The sequence below is a fragment of the Gopherus flavomarginatus genome, chromosome 17, assembly GCF_025201925.1.
Source record: "Gopherus flavomarginatus isolate rGopFla2 chromosome 17, rGopFla2.mat.asm, whole genome shotgun sequence".
NCBI classification, from domain to species: domain Eukaryota; kingdom Metazoa; phylum Chordata; order Testudines; family Testudinidae; genus Gopherus; species Gopherus flavomarginatus.
In genome coordinates, this window is record NC_066633.1 from 17662566 (window position 1) to 17679007 (window position 16442).

The 16442-nt window shown below is 46.8% G+C and overlaps 1 protein-coding gene and 1 long non-coding RNA gene across 12 annotated transcripts in view; one reads left to right on the forward strand and one right to left on the reverse strand.

Moving 5' to 3' along the window:
* The first annotated feature begins 2927 nt into the window (after positions 1-2927).
* LOC127036029 (uncharacterized) lies at positions 2928-7291 on the forward strand. The gene is made up of 3 exons (XR_007769987.1): positions 2928-3026; positions 4206-4307; positions 6360-7291. It is a non-coding gene; the product is annotated as an uncharacterized LOC127036029 (long non-coding RNA).
* The window catches only part of TMEM268 (transmembrane protein 268), a 29365-nt gene continuing 15997 nt past the window's right edge, over positions 3075-16442 (reverse strand). For 10 of the 11 annotated variants that reach the window (XM_050926408.1, XM_050926407.1, XM_050926409.1 and 7 more), the window contains 3 exons: positions 15326-15406; positions 12445-12621; positions 8648-11090 (listed from right to left, as the gene is read on the reverse strand). In XM_050926408.1, coding sequence (XP_050782365.1) covers positions 10911-11090; positions 12445-12621; positions 15326-15406 — 438 coding nt within the window. In that variant the 3' untranslated portion in view covers positions 8648-10910. Of the gene's footprint in view, positions 3239-3776; positions 3908-8647; positions 11091-12444; positions 12622-15325; positions 15407-16442 lie in introns of those variants that run through there. The other variant, XR_007769986.1, reaches the window with a different exon arrangement.

Here is a 16442-nt window from a genome sequence, read left to right on the forward strand (position 1 = left end):
ACGTACCAGCGGGGAGTTTCATACTTTGTACAGATGCCTCTGTGTCATCACCCTGGGAGTACTTAGTCAGTGCCAGCTGTGCACAGTGGCTCTGGTATTTCACTACTGCCTCCTCTCTAACTTTAGCCCATGACCTCCTTGCTCAGTTCATGCACTAGGCTGGGTGAATTTCTCTGCCATTAATCATGAGAGCGGCTCTCACCTCAGACCTTTTCTCTTTAATCTATCGCCATCTAGCGTGCTGTGTCAGTAATGCAAAAAGCCAAGATCCCTGCCTTAGGTAGCACATACGGGGTCCAAATGACAACCCCCTCAGAAATATATTCAGTCCCAAAGGCCCAGAGCCAATCAGACTGCCTGATAAAGACTCAGCACAGATGCATCTATTCCTAGACATGGGCTGCAATCATCCTTGTTCTTTTCAGTTTTTTCGCAAAGGTGAAAGATTGACAGGCGTGAGGGCCGCGGTCCTTTCTATATCCGCAAAGCAAGCATCGCATAGACAGCCGCAGTGCAAGCTTCCCCAGCGCTCACACGTCAGTGTGTCCCAGCAGTGACTGGGCTGAGTGGAGAGGGAAGATGGTTTTTCGTGTCCATCTAATACTTGGTCTTTGGCTCAGGTTGCTCATTTTTAGTTGTGTGCTGTGTTATGGGGGGCATAATTTGTTTTAATCCCCCAACCTGGTGCTTTAAGGTTTATGCCAATCTTTAAATATTAGAGACCTACGTGGGGGAGAGGGAGGCAGGTATCCCATAACGGCCTTCTGAAGGGTTCTTATACCTCCCGGTGAAGCATTTGGTGATGTCCACTGTTGGAGGCAGGATACTGGAGTAGATGGACCTTGGGTCTGATCCAGTGTGGCCGCAAACTCACCCCTGGTGCAGCGTGAGTGTTGACAGAAAAGTTGCTTTTCCACACTCAAAGATCAAAGCACAGGCTTTCAGACTACCCTACGGAAAACAACGACAGAAAAGCACAAAAGAAAAGTTACCCTGAGAGACCACAGCACGTGCATCTCCTTAGCAACAGTCTGCAGCAACTCCCAAGGGCCCTCGCTGGAAAGAGGCCCTCAACGGAGACGTCTGCCCTGCAGCTAAGAGATGCTCAGGGAATGGCCGCTCCTCTTAGAGCAACAGAACTGCAGTAGAGTTGCCAAGCAGTGGGACTTTGAGCCCCATTAAGACTGCGTTGGGCCTGGCATGTGGGGCGAGCCCAAGTGCTGCAGAGAGATGGGCTGGGGATGCAGCAGCCTCACCACAATGGCAGAGCTCTCAGGAGGAAAAGCTTTCTCTGAAATGCAGCAATCCTGCTGATGCCGCTCTGCAGTCCCTCCCTGTGGATGTCTGACAAACACTGTGCAGGGACAATGGGAATGGAGAGATGATACACACACTGTGCAGTGTCTGATGGAGCTGGAAGGAAACCTCAGCCAGCTCGGGGCCTTGCCATGCCTGTAGTCACCGCCTGAAGCTTGTTGTACACAAACGTGTTTAATGGGGGGGAGGGGTGTTAAAAAAAAACCAAAAAACCTCCTGAGGAAAAATGGCTGCTGTCTCAGCTCCCAGGCAGAGTTCTTCTAGCGGAGGTAGAATTCTGGGAGGCTACATTAGAGAAATCTGAGTCTTTCTCCTGTCATGGAGGTTCATGGCGATGGTGGCCAACTTTCCAATGTCTGAAAACCAGACCCCCGCCCCACTTCTTTCCCCAAAGCCCTGCCCCCTGCTCACTCCTCTCCCTCCTCATCTCCAGCATGAGCAGCACCAAGGGACTTGCAAACCTGAGCCGCATGGGAGTGCAGGTCAGAAAACCGCTGCGGCCACACGGGAGCAGCTAGGCAGCTCTGCTGGCAAGCTAGGACATGGCCCTCCTGCCCGGCAGGCCCCCACCTCTCTCTGAGCTGTCTGCCCAGCAGCCCCTTCCCTGGCCGCTTGAGCGCTTCCCACCCCAGCGCTGCCTGAGAGCACAGCCAGGGGAAGTGCTGGCTGGTGAGGCAGTTCACCTTCCTTCCCTCCTAGGGAATGCTCCAGGCCTGCTGGGAGCCCCTTACCCTGCGTGCCATGAGCTCCCACACTCTGTCCTCTGCTGCAGCCCTGCAAACTGTGCTCTTCAAAGGGGCGGCCCGTGGCCCAAGCTGGTGCATGTGTGCTGCTGTGGCAGCTGCCGCTTCAGGGCCAGGTGATAGAAGAGGTTTCTGGCCTTTTAGTGTCCAGTCAATAGATCTGACTGGATGCTGCTAGGTTCCCTTTTCGACCAGACTCTTGAATCGTGGAAACGGTGTAAGGAGGGTATAGGTTTGTGCAGGGGGGTGGGGTGGAATACACATGGTCCATATGCACCACAGAGATCTTTGCTCTGGAAGAAAGACATGGGGGCAGGTGGACATTGGATGGACAACCCAGGAAGAGGATCCAGCTTCCCTCCACCCCTAATCTATACAGATGAACACTGCACCATGGCCACATCCTCTGGTTTAGCTCAGAGACTGGAATCACACACACACACACACACACACACACACACACACACACACACACTGTTTTTAAGGAGGCAGAATCATGCCTGAGCAACAGCTAACTCCTGGATTCCTCTGAGGCATCTGGAGCAAGTCCCACAGCTTGATCCAAATGCATCAATGGTGTAACTTCATGTAAGTCAATAGAGCTACAGCAGGGACGGCTGCTTCCATTTAGCTACAATGGTTCCGCATGCCTAACCAACTGCTGTATGACCTGGGCAATATACCAACGCAGGTTAGACCAAAATCCAGACCAGGGAAGGATCTGAACTCTGCTCTTCACAGCCCTACCTGGAGGGCACGACGGCACAGATCTACACAACACCCTCTGACATTCGAGCCGCATGACTCATGTTACTGGGGCAACATCCGGGGAGGGAGGAAATAGTGTGGTAAAAAATAAAACCACAGCCCAGCTGAGTGCGAGAGATGAGCAGAGCCAGAGCCCGAGCAGCAGGAAATCACAGCCTGGCTGGAGCGCTGCAGAGATGGTCTGAGTAATTATCAACGGTAAGGAAACCTCTTCAGACAAAGTAGAGCAGAGGAGGATGTTTGGTTTGTAAATACATGTGTATCCTTGACTGTCACTGGAAGGATGATGAGTGAATTCTTTGAAATGCAGTCTGAGCTGCCAGGCCATTGCTCAGTGTCTTTCCTTACATGGGTGTTGTCTTCATTGTTGGGGGTGGGGGGAGGGACTGTTCCACAGTCGGGTATCCCACCTGTGGACAAAAGGGAGGCTTTGTGATATCTGCTGTGTCACCCTGCAAGGGGACGTAAAGTCCGATCAGTCGGTGCTCTCCACAACTTTCCCTTCCCACAATAACATCATATGCTTTGTCTAGCTGGGTCTGGCGAAGAAGTAGGGTGGGATGGTTACTAGCTAATGAATAAAGTAAAACTTTGCTCATTAATTTAAAAAAATCATTAGGCCTGATTCTGATCTCATTTACACGGGTGGAAAACAGGAGTAATTCCACTGAGTGGCTCTGGGTCTGATTGTGGGCTTGCACCAGTGGGAATCTGGAATAATTCTGCGGAAGTGAATGGAGTTACGCAGGATAAAACTGGAGTGCGCAGCTGGGGACATGTTGCCCAGTGGATACCAACTACCTTCACTTCTGTAAAAGCAGCAAAGAATCCTGTGGCACCATATAGACTAACAGACATTTTGGAGCATGAGCTTTCGTGGGTGAATACCCACTTTGTCAGATGCATGTAGTGGAAATTTCCAGGGGCAGGTATATATATGCAAGATACCTTCACTTCTGTGCTTTTTGGCCGAGATCTCTTGTGGTATCAGTGCGAATCTCGCTCTCTCCGGGCTTTTTCTCCAGCCCTGACAGGAAATGGACTTGTATTAGGTGCCCAGGATTCCATGGTGCTAGGTGCTGTACAAACACAGAACAGAAGGAAAGTCTTTGCCTCAAGCTTTTACTTTGAATGGTGAAACTTGATTCTATTGCAAAACCATTTGTTACATCCCCCCTGACTCCCACTGTGCCTGCAAAGGTGACTCATTGGGTCCCTAGCTCAGGCAGGATCAGAGAGGGGGTGATTTGCTCCTGTGAACACCCCTACCACCTTGGTGCCTTGTGCAACTTCTTTTCCCCGGTGCCCCACAGGGGCCAACAAATATTTGCCCTTAGCTTGAGGTATACAAACTAATGGTCTCCTTTCTCTCTGCAGCCTGCAGGTATGTGGCAGCAAAAATTGGGAGCCTGTGCGGCCACAGAGATGAGGAGCCCCTTACCACCACAGGCCACCCAGCTGACCTCAGCCAGAACCAAAGTAAGTAAAGGACTTGCTGGAGCTGTCATGAAGATTGCTGTAGTGGGGGACAACAAGCACGCTAGATTAGAAAGGTGGTGTGATGCAGCAGGCTGGGACTCAGGCGAATTAGGTTCTCTTCTTTGCTCTGCTACAAACCTGCTGCATGGCAGTGCTGTAGCTAGGAATGTAAGGTTGGGTGGGCTGCAAATTATTACGGATGGGCAATATCCCACCCCCACATTTTCTTACAGACATGGCTTTGTTTTTAATTAGCTAAAGTCTTTTCAAAACTTGTCTATTTGCCCAATAGGAGGCACCATTAAAAAAAATCCCTGTATAAATTTACTTGAACTGACCCACATACAGTCATAGGGATGGCTGGGCATATGCTGCGTAAGCACCTAGCACCCTCAAGGTCCCAGATATAGGGGGCTTCCCGTTTGACCCCAAAATGCCTTATCACATCAGGGCCACCTAGAGGATTCAGGGGGCCTGGGGCAAAGCAATTTCGGGGGCTCCTTCCATTAAAATAAGAGTTGCAATACGATAGAATACTATATTCTTGAGGGGGCCTTTCCGGGGCCCGGGGCAAATTGCCCCACTTTCCCCCCTTCTGCCCTCCACGGGCAGCCCTGTATCACACACCAGGGTCAGTGGCAAGCAGAGCTCTGATTTTCATTACCAAATTCAGCCCCACCCCGCACCTGCTTGTTGCATCAGTTAGAGGAAGTTATTTCAAACACAGAAGTCAGTATGACTTTGCAGATGGCTCATACAAGACCCAGGAGGCCTGCGGCTCTCCCAGCTGCCTGAAATTGAATACCTTGCTACTAGCCACTGAATCAGCTGGGACACTCCCTCCTTTCGGATAAGCTCTTGGAGATGCAAAATATGGCTTTCACTTGACAGACTTGCACTTTTATTCCTGTTAAATTGCTGTAGCATATACCCAGTGTGCACCACTTTCCAGTAAGATAAGGCGAACTGAATTGCTGTCCTAACCCCTACCCAGGGGTCTTAGATTAAATTTTAAAATGTGGCAGCAATTGGACAGTAGATTGATGAGACCAAGGCACAAGAAGTGAGTTCCATAGATGGGCTCCAAATCATTTGCTCAAGCTGTAAGGGAGGCAGTGAGTGATGGGTTTACATGGTCAAGGTAATGAGCCTGATTCTCCTCTCACTTACACCAATTTTACAGTAGAACTCAGTGAGTTTGTCCTGATTTGCTCTATGTAAGTGAGCTCAGATCTTGTCAGTATCAACCTCTATTGCCATATGCAGCAGCAGGAGGCGTGGCCAGGAAGCCTATGCCCCACCCCGCGAGCTATGTCCACATCGCTGTTTGTGGCTGAAAAATAAAAAGTTTTAAACAGACTTATTAAAAGCCAGGTGGGGTGGGGCTGCAGAGAGGCCCAGAATTGGAATCGCAGTTTAACAGGTGTCAGATAAGTTGCCTTGGCAGTGGTATTTAAACTTCCTCTTTAAGATAATAGACATCTTCAGCTGGTGTAAATCAGTGGAGTTCTGCTGGAATCAATGGAGCTGCTTATTTCACTCACTGAACCACTCTGAACGATTCCAACAGGAACCCGTTTTGCTGATGGTAGGAAGCTTCGCTGGTAGAGCTATTTAAGACTGAAAACATTTTCTGATGTAAATCTGGCCTAATTTTCTCAGGGCTAGTTTTCACTAGAAAATTAGATCCACACAGCTACGTCGCTCAGGCGTGTGAAATATCCACACCCCTCAGAGTTCAGCCGACCTAAGGCCCTGTGTAGACAGCGCTAGTTCGATAGAAGAATTCTTGCGTGGACCTAGCTGCCACCTCCTGGGGAGGTAAATTAACCACAGCAACGAGAGTACCTCTCCCGGCACCGTCGCGTCCATACTGAAGCATAGACATAGCCTCAGATTTACCCTGTTCTGTGTTACAATCTTCTGCTGTAAGGTTTGGAACCTCCTGGCAAGCTGATGTTGAAGCTTTGTCCAGATGATGACAAGCCTGTTAACCCCCCCAGCTAACATTACTGATTCCTCCTCTTTCCTCTGTTGTGCTTGTGTTTTCAGATGTAAACACAGTGATAGCAGAAGCTACCCCTTGGGTGACGGACACAGTCACTAGGGACAAGGTGCTCGGCCCTGAACAGCCCTGCGGATCCTGAGGGTAGATGGCCTCAGGGCCCTCCTTGGAAGCCCTAGATCTTCTTTCTCAGTGGCTCTACGAAGATCTTGGTCTGCTGGGGCTCCTGTTCCCCGGTGCTCCCAAATGTGTGTTCACCAGTAAATCCATCTTGCATTTGTTCTCTATAGATTTGTATAACAATATGAATTGTCTTTATTAACCCCTTGCCACAAGGATTTCCCAGGGTGAAAGACAAATTAAGTCCGACACTCAGCACCTGCTAGAACTGCTGCCTGCAAAACTCACTCCAGGCGCTGTACCCGTCTCAGTCTAATAACAAACCAAAGTCGTCTTCAATAGGTACATAGGGCCAAATTCTGGTCTCATGTATACTGGGGTAACTTCAGAGTAACTTCACTGAAGTCAATAGAGTCAGATCCTCAGCTGGTATAAATTATTACTGCTCCATTGACTGGAGCTATGCTGATTTGCACCAGCTGAGGATTTGGACCAGAGTAGCTTTGAACTTACACTGGTATAACAGAGAACAGAATCTGGCCTTTAGGGCTAAATATCATCTCTAAAACGGTTATGAAGCTGAGAAACTCCATTGATTTCAATGAAGTTACTCTGGATCTACACTGGAGTAAGAGCAGAATTTGGCCCATAGAGGGAAGACACCACCCTTGCATGGGTGGATGGATCTGGCCCTCGGTGATCTGATTTCCTTTCCTCTGGCAAGTTCTCCCTGTATTGTCACAGTGAGCAATGACGACAGATTCACAAACTCTTTTGTGTGGAGATGAATAAGTCTGAATCCTTCCTGTGCTACAAACCCTCAATTCAACCAGCAATAAAGACTAAAATCAGAATGAAAGCAGGCATTCTGTACATTTATGGCCTTTTGGTGGTGTTTCATTTGCGAGCATTTATTCCTTTGGAGTATACAGTGAATTATTTATTAGTTGTATTACGGTTGCCGTGGAAGCCCCAGCCCAGATTACGGCCCTATGGTGTCTTACAATGTGTGCAAACGTGGTAAGAGGTAGCCTGTGCTCCTGAATTGCTTACAGCCTATACAGAGAAGACGGATGGGGGGAGAGCGGGAAGAGATTCAGCAATACTGTGAATGATTCCCCCTCATCCTTGGGTGCCCCCTGGCACCCAGGAGCTCCAGCATCAGGGCTACATCCCAATTCCCCTCTCGGAAATGCTCCATGACAGGCTCTCTTGCCGGGAGAGGGGAGCCCTTTATCACAAAAACATAGTGCAAATAATCCTTAACAAACGTCCCAGAACATAGTCCACTTATCAATCCCTCATGCCCCACTCTAGAGAAATAGTCTTTAAAATCCCATCACATCTAGCTCACCGGAATAGCACATGCCACATCCCGGCATCATCCACCACATCTGCGCTCTTCACCTGTCCTCTCCTGTCCTTCTGCTAGGACGGCCTTCCAGCAGGAGTGCAGCCCCTTTTCTTCCCAAAAGGAACCCCACCCTCACCACTAGCCTCTCTGCTGGGACATCATCCTCACCAGGGGAACAGCATCACTCCCCAGTTCTGTTAACCTCTCATCTCAGACAGGCTGGCAAGGAAGCCCTTCCACTGCTCCCCTGGCTTCAGCCCTACAGCTTCAACCCACTGGCTTCAAAGTCAGCAGGAAAGTCCCTATGCTGCCCCATTGCCTTCAGCCTTCTTCAGCTTGGGGAGGTCAGCCAAAAACCCCTCTGCTGCTTTTTAACCACCCACTGCCCCAGGAACCTCTTACACTTCACTTCAAGGACCTCCTACCTCTCTGACCCTCCCTCTGGTGCCGCCTCATGCTCGTAATCAGCCAAATTGGGAGCGCCACTTATGGCCTGAACCTGCTTCCTTTATAAGGGCCAGCCACCCTGGGACAGGTATAGAGAGAGGAAGTGACCTGCCTAAGTATTAGCACCAAAATATCCTGACTCCCAGCCTAGTGCCCTGTCAAGACAACCAGGGGTAACACTTTCTATTTTGTTACCATAAGCTGGTCTGTTGCAAGAGTTTCATGACAAAGATCTGCTCAGAACAATGCAGAACATCCCGCCACGAGAAACTATTGAGGCCAGGGGTGAAATGCTCACTGAAGTCATTGTTAAAAACTTCAGCGGAGCCAGGATTTCTCTGTAGAAAGAAAGGCTTCAAAAAAAAAAACAAAAACAAACAAAAAAAAGGAGGAGGATTGGACACTTACATGGATAGCACGAACCTCCAGACTTCACAAAAAGTTGTAGGGGACACAAACTGCACATTTCAGGGCATACGGCAATGAGGAGAGTAAGGACGGAATTTCTCCTGGAAGCAGGTTACTTTTTAATTGTTCCCTATGGATTTTTTTGCCCCTTCATCAAAAACGTCTGGTAGGTCCCACTTGCTGGTGATGAGATACTGAGTTGGATCATGCTAGTCTGAGGTGGTCTAGCAGTTCCTATGTAATAGATGGAGCTTGGTTTAAACGATATCTTTAGATGTCTCCATGGAGAGGCAAATTGCAAATGAATGTGTTTCATCAACAGAAATAAGATATTCAGGGGACTTCATAGTTAGAAATTACCGGGCAGGAGCACATCATTACAACTGTCTCTCTAGCCCCATGTACCCTGATCATCACTAGGACATCTGTGTGCCTAAGGCAACTACTACAATCTTACAGATACAGCCTGTCGTGGTCGCGAGGTCATGTAAATCCCTACTGCCATTTGTTCTGGATCAGCTCCTCCATGGAACTATAGCCTTAAGTTTATCTGCTGAAACCAGATGATACGGTCTGGAGTTGTCAGATGGATTCATATGGAAAGCATGAGCCATGTCTGACCTGGGTGTTGATTGCCTGTTCATGGTTATTACTCCAGGACACAATTACTTGTATAATTTAAGCACTTCATTCACTTCCCATTTATTAAATAACATGGTAACAAGCCAGGAATCATAATATTCAAAAACCAGTAGGAGAACACTTCAGTCTCTCTGGTCACTCAATAAAAGACCTCAAAGTGGCAATTCTTCAACAAAAAAACTTCAAAAACCGACTCCAACATGAAGCTGCAGAACTGGAATTAATTTGTAACTGGATACCATCAGATTAGGCCTGAATAAAGACGGAGTGGTTGGGTCATTACAAAACCTAAACTTAATTTCCCCAGTACTAATTTCTCCAAACCGTTACTCACACCTTCTTGTCAACTGTTTGTAATGGGCCACTCTCCTACCACTTCAAAAGTTATTTTTCCTCCGTGTCCTGTTGTTAATTGATTTATCTCGTTAGACTGACCTCATATTTGGTAAAGCAACCCCCATTCTTTCATGTATTTATACCTGCTCCTGTATTTTTCACTTCATGCATCTGGTGAAGTGGGTTCTAGCCCACGAAAGCTTATGCCCAAATAAATTTGTTAGTCTCTAAGGTGCCACAAGGACTTCTTGGGTTTTTTTGCTTAAAACTAATCCTTTTTCCATGTCATTTACAAATGATAGCAAAAAAAAAACAAAAACAAAACAAAACAAAAAAATAACTGTCCCAAAACTGTAGAAAAGATGCTCAATAAAGAATTTTGCTTAAGATTTCGTAGTGTGTTTCATGTTGTCTGTCTTTTAGAGGCCTAATAAAGTGAGATGCTGAGCACCTTCTGGAAGTTGTTCATCACCCCTAACTCCTGATAGAGTCAAACGTATGGGGGACATTTCTGATCATGCTCCTTGGTTAACAATTCTCCAGGTCAGAGGTCATGACATCTTCTGTGTTTTATAGAGTGCTGAGTGCAGTGTCCATGCCTAGCAAATAACAAATACCAACAAAAGTCCAGAACAAATGGGATGCTAAGAGTTTGTGAATTTCTGCCGGCGTGGAGCAAGCATGAGAGATCTTCAGGGCCAAAGAAAATAGAGTATGTCTGTGCAGGAAAATAAAGACAATAGCCAGGTCATTTCCCCATGCTGGGAAAAATGCAAGGATCATGCATGCATGATGAAAGGAACATGAGTGGGGCATAAAAGAGGAAACTTAACAAGCCATGATCTTGCCATGTTCCTTGCATTAAGCATTCAGCAATCTGAACTTTACATGCTGTGCATCGTCCAGGCATGATCCTTACTTGCACTGTCCACAGCATGACTTGATAGCTCATTACAAACACACTTAGATGCAACTATTTGTATCGCACGGCCAACAGACCTGATGAGAAGTAAGGAAGTCATAAGCAGCACAATTCACTTCTTCACATGAGATTTGGCTCCTGTTCAAGAGGGCGGTTGGGCAGTTAGGTGCCTGTCTCTTTCACTGTCTCTGAATGGGATTTTGAATATTTATTTCATGTCCTCCACCTCATTACTGTCCTCTCATTGGTCAAATCAAATCCCTGATGCAGTTGTATCTCTCTCCGGGTCTTCCCTATATCCTGGCTTCTTCCATGGACCATTGTATTTGAACAGTATTAATTGCAACAACTCTTTTCAGGCCCCTCTCATCACCTGGCCTTGAACCAACAGTGTCCTGTGGCAAGCACATTCGTCTCTATGAACTGGCAAAGGCAGGGGATATTCATGTGTTCCACATGCCGTAACATGATGACCTGCGGGAGCTGACCACTAACCAAGAGTCTGATGTAATAGCCACTGAATATCACCAACAGCTGCTGGGCCATCACCTGGAACAAGAATGAGATCAACATCAGAGGCTCTCCACACATCAGTACCTACCCAGTGCCAGGGTGACAGAGTTCTAGGGTCAGCATTCATGGTGACAGAGTCTGGGACAATCATAGGAGTCAAAGATGAAAAAGACCTTTTAGATATTGGTGCCAATATCTCCTGCCAAGGAGACATCTTGTCCCCCAATCGATGATGTATTAGATATTAAATGATAACTCTTAATGCATTTCTCCTTACTATTCCTGATCCAGCCCCAAAACAGATGCTCCTACAGCAGTGGATAGTGCAGGGGTAGGCAACCTATGGAACGTGTGCCGAAGGCGGCACACGAGCTGATTCTCAGTGGCACTCACACTGCCCAGGTCTTGGCTACCGGTCCGGGGAGCTCTGCATTTTAATTTAATTTTAAATGAAGCTTCTTAAACATTTTATAAAAAACTTATTTACTTTACATACAGCAATAATTTAGATATATAGTATAGACTTATAGAAAGAGATCTTCTAAAAATGTATGACTGGCATGCAAAACCTTAAATCAGAGTGAATAAAGGAAGATTCGGCACAGCACTTCTGAAAGGTTGCCTTCCCCTGGGATAGTGCAAAAGCCATCAAAGACATTTTGTAGCTATATTTCTTGTATGAAAAATGGGATGAATAGAAATACTGAGGAAAGTCCCCGTAAAGCAAGGGGATCCTACTGCACTCAGAAGCTTAAGTTTATCTGGGCCTGATTCTTGTTTACATTTATGCCATTCTGGCTATGTAAAGGGTGTAAGTTACACTCGCGTTAAAGTGGACACACCTTTACGCTGCCTTACTGCAAATGTGGATCAGGTCCTCTGTCCTTCATGGCAATATAAGTGAGGTTACTAGATGGCTCGAAGGAACAGTAATGGAACACAGTAATAGCTAGGTCACTGCTTCAAATACTGCTCAGGTCAGCAGTGATAGAACGTTATTACCATCCAAGAGCCATGTTGGGGCCGATGTGAAATGATTCAGCGTGTTGGTGTTAACCTCACAGAACAGTCCCCACACTTCTTGTTAGCTGACAGACCCAGCTGAGGGACCAAGGACTAAGTGGGCCATGGAGACTGAACAACCTCATCCTGCCGGGGAGTCAGGGCTGAGCCAAGTTGGCAGAGATGGAGTGGAGGCAAGCTTGCTTCCCCACAGCTCATATTGTAGCTGTTCTACAGATAGCTAGAGGACTTCTGTTTCCAGGGCTGTCACCAGCACTAAATTCACCCAATAGCTCTGTATAAAAATGTACAGTAAATCAAACCTATCCCACTGAAGCTTTCTTGCTAAGTCAGAAAGAAAACGTTTGCTGCTTAGCCTCCAAGCTACCTCTGGAGCTCCCTCTGGAATGAGATGAAGCAGTTCACTGCATGCCAGAGTCCTTTTCTTGTCACTGGGTAGAAGAGGTGACTCTTCAGATGAACTCTCCTCTCCTCTTCCCTGACCCGACTGGATCACTGTCTCCATAGTGACACAGAACTGGTCCAGATTGTGCCTCAGGGCTGACTGAAAAACACAAGGAGAGCTCTTGGGATCTGCAAAGGTGAGCAGCATTGTCTTTCTGCCTTTCCTCACTGAGTAGCTGGCAAGGATAATTTATAAGGTCTGGTGCTGCACAGTTATCAACAATTATCCACCCAGGAAAGAAGGGCATAAAAAAATGTACGTTTGGCAGGATTCGATTTTCATCAGTAACATCAATTTCACTGCACACACACACACACACACACACACACACCAATGAAAAACAATTTCCATCAATATTAATAGAAATTTACTAATAGGCAAAGTACAAAAAAATGCTGCTGGAGAATTACTGTCTGCTTTAAGGATATTTACTTTCTATGTTTTGACATACGATGTTAACAGCTAATGTTTTAACAGTCATCAAAGCTTTAACTTTTTGTATCTCAACGCCTACTGTCCTTAAAAAATTATTGTCTGACTCCAGCCTACTCGATTGTCTGGCACCCACCCCCACAATTTTCTGCAAATCTGAACATTTAAATCAACAGACATTGAAAAAGTGCTTAAAAATAAACATCAATATTACCTGTCAACATTATTTTAAAAAATAAACATCCAATTCTGCCCAACCTGAAAATAGGTTAGAGCTACCCACACTGCTTTGAACTGCATTTCATCGGGTGGTGCATCTAACATGTGCCACGTGTCTAGCATAGAATTTAACCTCCCTGCAGGAGGGACTAGGTCTATGTTTTGTACAGAATCCGACGTATTGCCAGGACTACTGATCAGATTGTGAATGTCATACTCACATTGGTCAGCAGTAAAAAATAATGCTTTTGTCTGGAATGTGTGATGCTTGTTAGGCTGTTCAGTTTGCATGTCGCATTCTGCTCATTGCTGCATCCATCACTTCTCTAGTGGGACTTCAGATTTCAGAGGATTACAGGAGTGGGGATTTGAAATGCACACCGGGACTTAGGCGCATAACCAGCAATGACACTACAGTGTGGAATTTACATATTCATGCACATCCTAGGGCAGGGGTAGGTAACCTATGGCACACATGCCAAAGGCGGCACACAAGCTGATTTTCAGTGGCACTTACCCTGCCCGGGTCCTGGCCACTGATCCGGAGGGCTCTACTGCCAGCCTGGGGTCCCGGCTGCCGACCCAGGGCTCTGCAGCTGCCCCAGGCTGGGGTCCACTGACCCCAGCCTGGGGCAGTGAGGGGTACAGACTGGGGCAAGAGGTGGCGCAGCTCAGCACCCCTACCTTAAAAATTGTTCCAGTGCCACTGTGCTGGGATATTTTTAAGTCCTGATTTGCTGCTTACATCGCCATCACGCCACGTGGAACAGCGCACTGCGTTTGACATTGAGTTTAGAATGTACATGAAAGAATTGGAATGAGAATTTTCTGACAGATTTCCAGCTATTTGACCCAATGCTTTCTTTTCTAATTAAACCTGAAACGTTCAATGAAAGCAACTTGGATTTGTTTGTGTTTCAGTGGATGGGTGTTGAAGATTTCAAAATGCAGCTCATTCAGTTAAAAAGCTCAGAATTGTGGGCATCAAAGTTTGGAGATCTGCAAAGTGCACTTGAAGCAACCGAGAGAGATCACGGGGCCTCTCTTCTGACCTGCTGGACATCCCTGCCAGTGAAATGTAACTGTTTGAAGAAAATTGCGTTTGCAATGCTTTCAGCATTTGGATCCATATACCTGTGTGAACAGGTATTTTCACACATGAAATCTGTCCTCTGTCCCTCTTGGAGCTGGTTAACAACTGATCACTCAGAAGCCTGTGTGCAGCTTAAAGTATCCAAATACATGCCAGACATTGGAAAACTCAGCAAGGAAAAGAAAGGCAAGGATCACATTAAACAGATAAGATCTGCATTTTAATTTAATTTTAAATGAAGCTTCTTAAACACTTTAAAAACCTTAGTTACTTTGCATACAACAATAGTTTAGTTATATATTATAGACTTATAGAAAGAGATCTTCTAAAAACGTTAAAATATATTACCGGCACGCGAAACCTTAAATTAGAGTGAATAAATGAAGACTCGGCACAGTGCTTCTGAAAGGTTGCCGATCCCTGTCCTAGAGGAAAAGAGCTAGAGCAGCGTTTGAAGGGATTAGATTTTATAACCTTAGTCAAACAGAGTCATCTCTTACTCCTTGAGCTGTCCCACTGATTTCAGTCACAGGGCTCAGGAAGTTAGGTACTATTCAAAGTGAGTGAGGGTATCAAAATCTGGCTCTGATTTTTGTTCATTTTCTTTCAGTACATTTTTACGTTTCATTATCAAGGGCCAGATTTTTAGAAATGAGCAGGCCCAATTGCACATGTGAACTGGATACGTATGCATACAATTGATTTGTGACACGCATGTCTAAACACCTGGCCCTAGAGGAAGAAATTTACAACGGGGCCTGATCACAAGGAAATTCAAATAGACGATCCTTTTTATTTGTATTAGATTCACTTCCAAATCACCACACAGAGCTCAATTCGCCACCACGCTTTGTGCTGTTCCAGTGATGCAAAGCAGCCACAAACCCAGCTCAGCTGGCTGGTGAAGCCACGTTTCTGGCTGTTTTGTGTTACTAGAGTGGGGTAAGACAACCAGCGTATACTTGGGAACCTGGCCCAGGCACTATACCCCTCATTTCTTCCGAATCCTAGAGGTTGTGTGTAGCACAGTCAACTCGGATTGCTCCAAGCATCGTTTACCTGGTGGTTTCTCTTCTGTTCTGTAATATAGCCTGCTAAGGAGTGAAGACACTGCTCCAGGTTGAAATGGACAAAGCAAAGCTGATGATGGTGAGGAATGTTAAGGAAGGAGCATCTTACAGGACAGACACCAATACAATTCCTTAATGCTACATCTTTTGAGCTAGCAACGTATCTATCTCTACCCACTGCCTGCCAGTTTGGGGACTTCGGAGACAAGACATAGCTCCCATAGACAAAGATTGGAAGGGCCTATCTGCTTGTGCTGGAGGGACACACTTAGGAACTTGACTGGCATGCTGGGGTGATCCCTGTGAAGCTCATTCAGAGGGGTCAAGTGACCAAGGAAGGAGACCCAGAGGGGAAGGAGGCTGGTTGTTGCTCTCCACAGTCGCAGGAGAGAAAGCCTTTTTGACTGACCCGGTCAGATGGCTGGAGGCCAAACCAGAGTCTCCCCTCCACAATGGCGAGTTTGAGCCCCAAAAAGCTACATCCATGGGGGCTGAAAAACCAGTGGTGCCCGTGGGCCCCCCTGCACTGGGATCCAGGGGTTAGCCAGGTCTCATTACTGCCTAGGTTGCTATCCAGCTGGACAGGAGAGTGGTTGGATGCATAGACAGGGATACCAGCCCTACAACCTGAGCTCCAGCCCCACTGCCCTGGTCAGGTCTGTGGGGAGACTATGGTGGGGATATTTCTTGTATGGGGGGTTTAGTGGTTGTTCTGGGAGGGCTGGGGCCTTATTTGTTTATTTTCTCTGAGACCTTCACCTGTTCCTCTCCCCTTCTTTTAAATAACTTCTGTCTGGTCCAGGGAATAGACTGTGCTTTATTTTTATGTAGTCCTTGATTTTCTGTACTTGTGACCTAATAACCTAGAAGTTGCTGGTTTCGTGCTCCCAGCCACTAGATAGAGGCATCACTCACTAAGAAACCAGGACCCACTGATCCTTGTGGGTGGTGGCCATGGAGTCCCTAAGGAGGGAAGAATGGTGTGCTCCACCAATGTTGGGGATTGCGGGGGGTACACATCTACAGTCTTGCTTTGCATGATCAACGGAATTCCAAAGCAATATGAAAGCTGAGAAAAGATATAGTCAAACACTGGAGTAAGACAG